The following is a 7,769-nucleotide window of genomic DNA, read 5'->3' as shown; positions in this document are numbered from 1 at the left end:
CTCTCTCTCTCTCTCTCTCTCTCTCTCTCTCTCTCTCTCTCTCTCTCTCTCTCTCTCTAACTGTTTCCTGTCGGTATCTCTGCTAGTTACTATCTCAAATGAAGGAAACAGAACATAACTGCATTGTGTTATATTATATTACAAGTATAAATAACGTCTCACACAGATGTGAACAGTCTGAGTAATGTGTCTCCTGTTGTTGTTTTTGTTGCAGATGAAGATCTTTACGTCACTATTTCAGAGAAGGTCAGCAGAGATGTGAGAGTCCAGAGCTGGGGAGTCCAGCCTGACCGTGATGGTTCCTACTGAACTACAAGTAGGAAAAGTGCAAAACGTTGTGTTAGTAGACACTGGTTGAGATAAATGGAGCCTTGTAGTGATCATTCAAAGTGGTGTGTAGCTGTGGATCAAACTAAACCCTGGACCTGTATTGCTGATGTAAACAGATCAGAGTCACAGTATGGGAGGCCGGGGGGGGGGGGGGGGGGGGGGCAGGCACTGTGTGTTAAAGACGAAGAAATAGTAAAAATATTCAGGAGCTTTGTAAAGGATGTGAAAATTATTAAAAAATAATAAAATATTATTTGCCACTTAATCGTTTTGTTCATTGTTTTCCTTTTTATATTTGAAATCTGGGTAAAACTGTCCAACTGTAATATTAAATACACACAAACAAGACAAACACCAGATTTAACAATATGAACAAGAAAATTAAGATTGAAAAAAAATGCAAAAATATATCAAATAAAAATTTAAAGCAAAAACTAAACAATCAGCAAATATCTAGTTTTACATTATGATTCCTGATGACTGAACGAGCTCTAAATATTTAGAAATATATAAAAAATATTCCTCATGAAGAAAGAAAATGATTTACATGATAAAGTAAAACACTAATGAACTAAAAAGACTGTTAATAGTTTATAAATGTGATTTCTCTGTGATGCTGCTCAGTGAACAACATGGACTCTGTCTCCACCTGGTGGACAAAATGAAGAATTACTCAATTATACATTCAATTTAACTTTATTGATACACAACATTACTGCCAGGTTTTATTTATATTTTTGCATGTTTTCTACCATGTGGATGTTCTTGTTCATTAGACTGAAGTTAAAATATGAACATTTTACATTTAATATAAGTTATATATCAGTTATAATATCAGTTCTAGTTTGTATTGAGTGTAAAACACTTGAAGAGCTACTTGAAGTGTGCACAGTTTAAACACTTGATCCTTCTTGTAATATCAGTTCAGTGTGCTCAGGTTTCCTTCAGTCCACATCAGCTGTGGCTCCATCTAGTGGTCACTACAGAAAACATCATTATCCAGAGTGGATGTAATATTCTTCAGGATATGTTCATTATGATGCTGTGAGTTGTGTTTTCTTTGAGTCTCTGTCAGACTTGCTGCTCAGAATAAAGTCAAACAGACATTTAATGAACAAAGTTCAGCAGAAGCTTCAACAGACTCAGAAAGCAGCTGATGATCCAGTGAAGACACTCTGAGCAAACTGATTTCATCAAGCTCACACTTTATTCATCATTCACAGAAACATGATTTCATGTAGAATAACACAATATACTGCAACCACTCAAATATCACTGCTTAGAAAATATACTACATGAATGAATACAAGTTTTCCCACATGGCCTGTGTCATCTGAAATATTAAACTCATCATTACAAGCTGTATGATTCAAATACACGTGAAGAAAATCTGATCAGACAGAAGCAAATACTAAACCATATAATCCTCCCTTTGGGTGTTCCCACACCTCCAATCAACCCAAGTCCTCATCAATTAGCATTTAGCATCATTCCACAGTGATTATACAGATATAATATGATTAACATCAGGTATTTGAAGTCAGTTATAAATGTAATGTAAGCATGGCAAAACTCAGTTCAGCACTTGCCTGCGTTGTGCAGTTGTGTGTAAATTAAAACAAAAATCTGAAATATATCAAAAACACAGTTTGAATACATGTTAAAAATATTACATATAAAACTAAACTATTGCTCAGTGCTATTTAAACTCCATCAAAATATAATCAAAAGATATGCATCAAAACTTAAAGTCAAAATAAAAGTAAGAAGTAGAAACAATTAGATAGTGTGAACATGGCAGAGAAATGTCCATCAGGTTTCTATAATCCCCTACTCCAACTACTGAAAGCAGCTGTGTGCTTCTTGTTTCTTGGTTACTGAAGTGCAGCTGAACACACTGATGCTGTGTTTTGATCTGATGACTGAAGCTGAGAGCAGAAAAGAGGCTCAACTATGACAGGAAGTGATGTAAAAACAGAGTATTGATAAGAAGAAAAGCAACAGCTGCTGTTACTGTGAGACAGATTGTGGCTCTGCTTTGACTGATGTGGATCAACTAATGATTCCTCTGTAATCTGAACAGTGACCAGACGTCCAGAATTAAACATTCAACTACAAGAACAAACAGCAACAGAGCTCCTGTTTCTCACAATCACACACCTGACATTTAAGAGAAGATTCAATTCTTTTCTGATGGACATTTTACATCAACATTGTAATTAAAAGGATTATAATGAAATAATGTTTGTGATGTTTAAACATTTGTATGAACAGTGTATATCTGGTTGTCTACTCAGCTGGCTGATGTTCAACTACTTCATTTTAGTTTTATCTGTTTTACCAGCAGCTGTTCGTTTACTAAACATGAACCGCAGTGTATCTGTCACAGTTCCTTCATCCCGTAGACTCTTCATCTCCTCCAGCTTCTTCACCTTCTCTGTGTCTCCTCTCTCCTTCATCTTCTCAATCAGGAAGTCCAAGTGGACATAAGTGGACAGTGAATTATCATTCAGGGCGATCTGCTCCAGATTAACAACATGTTGGTAGGCCTCATCCAGCCACTTTATCTTCTCTGCTTTCAGTTTTTCCATCTCTGTTTGCAGATGTTCCATCAGGCTCTTCTTCTTCTCACTTTCTGACTTATTCTCTTCAAACGTTTTTTTCATATCTTGTAGGGTCTTCTGGACTTTCCTGGTCTTGTCCACATAAATCCACTCGTTTTTCACATGAGCAGATGCAGGACACTTCCCTGTACAAACTGTACAGCAACCTCTTTTTATGACCTCACAGTGTGCAGGATACCAGGCCATTGTGCATCCAGGAAAGTGACAGTTCTCTTTACAGATGGTACAACAGACAGCTCCTTCATAAAAAAACTCTAACCCCCACCACCCACCACTGATACATTGTATGTCTTTGTAGGGCTCTTCAACTTCTACAGTGAACTCTTCATTCTTCTTCATCTCTTCTTCATATTTCTTCAGAGCTTGTTCAGTCTTATGGATCACTCTCTGTTTTAGTTCAATCAGCTGGATTCTTTCTTGCAGGTTTTGGATGCAGGCTGTCAGTCTGATCCTTGTGTTCAAAACTTCAACTGTTTTATTCAGCTTCTGAGGTTTAGACTCTTTCAGGAAGTCTTTGAATTTTTCCATTGCTGCTTCTGTTGTCCTCCATGTATTCTCTAAAGTAAACTCTGTTTCGTCCGTTCTCTCTTTGTTTTGGCAGTTATTAAACAAGAAGTAAACAGTTTGATTCTTTTCATCTTTGGCACATTTAATGTTTGCAGCTTCAAGAGCTATCAGAACATTTTCAGGTGGTAACCCATCTGTGTGTGTGATGAGAGGTACGATGTTCTTCTCAATGCCTTTCCCAAACAGAGACGTCACTGAATCAAAGACGTACTTCATTCGATCATTCACTCGATTTTCACTCGCCTTCAGCACCAGACCCACTGCAGAAAGTTCATGAACTCCATCGTCTGAGCGGAACAAGTCCAATAATCTTTGACTGATGATGTCATCATGTTCGATCCCTCTGGTGTCTCCGAATCCAGGAGTATCGATGATGGTCAGAGAGTAGGGCAGAGTTTCATCTTCATAACCAAAGATCTCGTACACGATCACATCTGGTGTCTGACTCTCTGACTGACTTCTCTTCTCTTCTTCTTCTATGATCTTAAACCAGATGTTGTCCTCAAACTTCACTCCCATGGTGTAGTTGACCAGAGCGTTGATCAGAGTAGATTTTCCTGTTCCTGTTTCACCTACAAGTAAGATGGTTCTGTTTGTCTTGTTCAGGTTTTTCTCTCCAACAGTTTTTCTTGTCAGAGTCCCAAACTTCTCTTCCTTTGGTCTCAGCTGGTAGACAGCAGGAGATCCTGAAGAGATCTGAAGACTTTTGGAGATGATGTCCTGGTATCTGGATGAGGCGTTACTGGTTGGGAAGAAACAGTTTAATGCATATATAAACTTTATGTACTGATGCCTTCCCTTATTGTATATCAGTAATTATTTTCTATTTGTAGCTAAAACAAACATAAATTGAAATAAAAATTAAGTGTGTGTAAACATGTTATTTGGTTTTGATCATATAATATTTCTGTCATAAAGTTGAATTCTTATATTATTTGTATTATTTTTGACTGTGATGAAGACAGTCATGTAGAAATGTTTCTCTATTTGCATTAAAGGCTGCAGATCAATCAGTCTTTTCTGTCCCTGATGTGAGAAACATGTGATTCAGCTTCACATTGCTGGACGACGCCTGCAGAAGCCTTTTTACTCAGAGACCTTCTGATATTCAGCTGCACTACATAAAAATGAAAGCTGTATGCAGGTCAACAAGAGAAACATGAAAGCATCAGAGCAGCAGCTGTATGACTTCATCAGAGAGCTGTGTAATGTTCCTTTAACAGACCTGAAGAGACTGAAAACACATCTGGAAGCTTCCTGATTTTACAGTCAGGTTAACATACTTCACAGTCTCTGATGTCATTTCTAACATTTCTAAAATACTTTAATATTCCTACAGTAACCTGACAGTGACTATTTCTGTCATCAGTGTTTATGTCTCATAACTTCATCCAACTTTATCTCAGTCTGAATTTATCTTAAACCAACATTATACTTTCTATGGTGAATAATCAACACTGAGTTTATGATATTGTTCTGAAATTACATTATAGGGATTGTCAGCTGTGCATCTTCGTCATCATCCAGAGGCTCCTCAAATGGAGGCTGAATATTCCTAACACACACACACACACACACACACACACACACACACACACACACACACACTATTATTTATTTGTGTTAATGTTACTCACCACTGTGAAGCAGGTGTGTTGGTATCTGTGTGGGACAAAATGAAAAACTACAAAGTGAAATAAAGGTGTGAAGATATGGAGGACCACAAGGGTCACAGAAAAAGAATAAAGCATTCCATTAATTAATAATAAATTGAATAATTAAAAAGAGGAATTATAAAAAAAGGATTCACAAAAACAACATTGAAATAGTCAATAAAAATATCATTTAAAAAATACATTAATGAATTCCCCCAAAAAATAATTGAATATAAAAATTAGGGCTGTCAGCGGTAACGTGTTAATCACGATTAGATTAATGCAATTAATGCGTTAATTTTTTAAAATCTCATTTTAATGTTGCAAGCCTTTTTGTCCCTTCTACTCCCCCGTAGACGGCTCCTCTAGCTGTAGCGCTATGCTTTGAAGTGGCCTCCTGCAGTAAACCTACCGCGCTGATGGAAAGTAAGAGAGCTACTGGACTTTTGAACGGCTTGTTTAACTTTAAAACACTTCCAGACGCTTCAGTTGACAAGTCAAAAGTAAAATGCAACCTGTGTCAAACGGAGTTTAACTACCACCGGAGTACGTGGAGTTTGAGTTAGCACCTCCACGCTAAACACCCAGGTGCAGCCAAGCCAGCCTCAGCTCCACCAAAGGACCATTTTGGAGTGTGGGAGTCGCAGCAGAGCCGTGATTGATTCCCAGTTAAGACACTCTGGTAAGAAATGCTTTAAATTATGGGCTTAAAACTGCCTTCAAATGGAAAATAACAGGATTTTAAACATGCAATTCAAAATGCCATTAATTGCGATTAACAATGGAAATTCTGTGATTAATCGCGATTTAAAAAATTAATCGTTGGACAGCCCTAATAAAAATCAATTTCAACATGCATTTAAGAAAAAGAAATAAATAACTGAATTAAGAATACAACTTTAAATAATTTAAATCATCCATTTAAAAGGCATTTCCATTTTCTATTTGTATTTCAATTTCCTTCTTGGTTTTCCTATTCTCTAATTAATTTGCTGAGTTATTTACCCTCCATTTCACCTTTCCATTGTCTTATAAGGAAACAACTGTGCTAATGCAAATTAGCCCTGAGCTGAGATGTAAGAAGCTCTCAGATTGGCTTTCAAACATGCAGTACATAAGTTAGTTATTAAGTTCTGATCATTTAATTTAAACATTAATTAAATGCTAATTAAACATTATCATTCAAAGAGTTAAAAATCCTGAATATGTGCTGACTCAGCCTTTACATAATAATAATAACAATAGTAATAATAATAATAATAATAATAATAACATGTGCCATGTTGCTGTAGCTTAAACTATTTTGTAGCTTCATTTCATGTAGAGTAACTGATAGTTTGGCTAACAATCACTGGTAACAACACAATCATTGGTCTAATCACTGTGATGATGAAAGTGCCAACAGACTGTAGGTGGCAGATCTATTGACATGTCATGATAACAACCTGTTCCTGAATGTCAGAAAAAGAAAAGGGGATGATTGTGAACCTCAGAGAGAAAAGAATGTAGTGTGCAGCTCCTGTGTTGACTGAGATTATGATCAAGTTTTTCAATCTCAATCAACACATTATTATGTATTGATGAATCTGAAGTAGAGAGGATGACCAATCATCTACATCAGTAATGTCCTCACCTGGTCCCACAACACCACATAAGTCAACTCAAGTAAAGTGATCCATCTTTAACACTACAAACTGTTTCAGTATCACTTTGGCAGAAGACTTGTGTGATCAGTGATCACTGAAGACGGCATTATTTCATCTTTTGATCACTGATCACATCATGTCTCAGTTTCATGTTTCTGTCCTGCAGCTTACCGTGTGATCCTCTGCTGATGTTTGATAATTCCTCCACTAGATCCTTCCTGTCCATCTTCTTCAAGGTTTTCTTCACCACCTCCACAGACTGTTGGTTGTAGGTCTCTAATATCTTATCTACAGTGTCTGGCCTGTCTGCTTTGTCCAGATGACTCTTTGGGATTTCTGAGGTACAACTTAGGAGCCATTTAAAGCCTTTGAAGTCTTCATCTCCTAACTTCTCCAGTGTCTTCAACAGCTCCCCTTTAACACCCATCGCATCTGTTAAAATGAGAGCAAATGTTTAACTTAAGTCATTTAGCTTGTTATTATGTTTTTAAAAGTTATTCTAATGCAATACATTTAGTAAAGTGTAACAGATAGAAGATGTAATAGGAAATCATTCTTGTAATTTTTTATTTCTTATGGTTAGTGTTCTTTTACAATGTTTATTAGTTTCATCATAATCCCTCACCAGTTTTACTGTTTGCATGTTTATTCTTCTTGTTTATTTTTTATTCTTTAAATTCTGAATCTTATTGTGAAGGTAAGAGTTAGTGTTAGTCATGTTAGTTTCTGTCTCTCTTCAGTCTGAGCTGAACGTCAAGATGTACAGTATGTATTTAAGACTGTGATTGTAAAGTGAGATTTTTAAGTTTGAATGTTGATTTACAGGCAAAAAGCGTTATAATATTGTTTGGTAATGTGACTGTGTAGTTTTCTGTTGTGTATTTCAGTTGTAAAATGAGATTTGAGAAACTTTGTGAGAAAGTGAGATAGTTTTATATCTTCTCATG

General features: G+C 36.3%; 1 protein-coding gene across 1 annotated transcript; it reads right to left on the bottom strand.

Annotated features, from left to right (window-relative positions):
- Positions 1 to 2,438: 2,438 nt before the first annotated feature.
- Positions 2,439 to 7,249, bottom strand: LOC128379944 (septin-1-like). Its single transcript, XM_053339582.1, has 5 exons — positions 6,994 to 7,249; positions 5,159 to 5,183; positions 3,227 to 4,263; positions 2,827 to 3,088; positions 2,439 to 2,442 (listed from the first exon to the last, which is right to left on the bottom strand). Exons 1-5 carry the CDS (start codon positions 7,247 to 7,249, stop codon positions 2,439 to 2,441), a joined length of 1,584 nt encoding a protein of 527 aa, XP_053195557.1.
- Between the last annotated feature and the right edge of the window lie 520 nt (positions 7,250 to 7,769).

Source organism: Scomber japonicus, chromosome 19 (genome assembly GCF_027409825.1).
Source record: "Scomber japonicus isolate fScoJap1 chromosome 19, fScoJap1.pri, whole genome shotgun sequence".
NCBI lineage: Eukaryota > Metazoa > Chordata > Actinopteri > Scombriformes > Scombridae > Scomber > Scomber japonicus.
This window is presented reverse-complemented; position numbering and strand designations above follow the sequence as displayed.

Coding starts and splice junctions, on each gene's coding strand:
- LOC128379944 (XM_053339582.1), bottom strand. CDS start 7,249: ATGGGTGTTAAAGGGGAGCTGTTGAAGACACTGGAGAAGTTAGGAGAT. Junction 5,184..6,993: donor CATCAGCAGAGGATCACACG/GTAAGCTGCAGG, acceptor TGTCCCACACAG/ATACCAACACACCTGCTTCA. Junction 4,264..5,158: donor AACACACCTGCTTCACAGTG/GTGAGTAACATT, acceptor CTTCCCAACCAG/TAACGCCTCATCCAGATACC.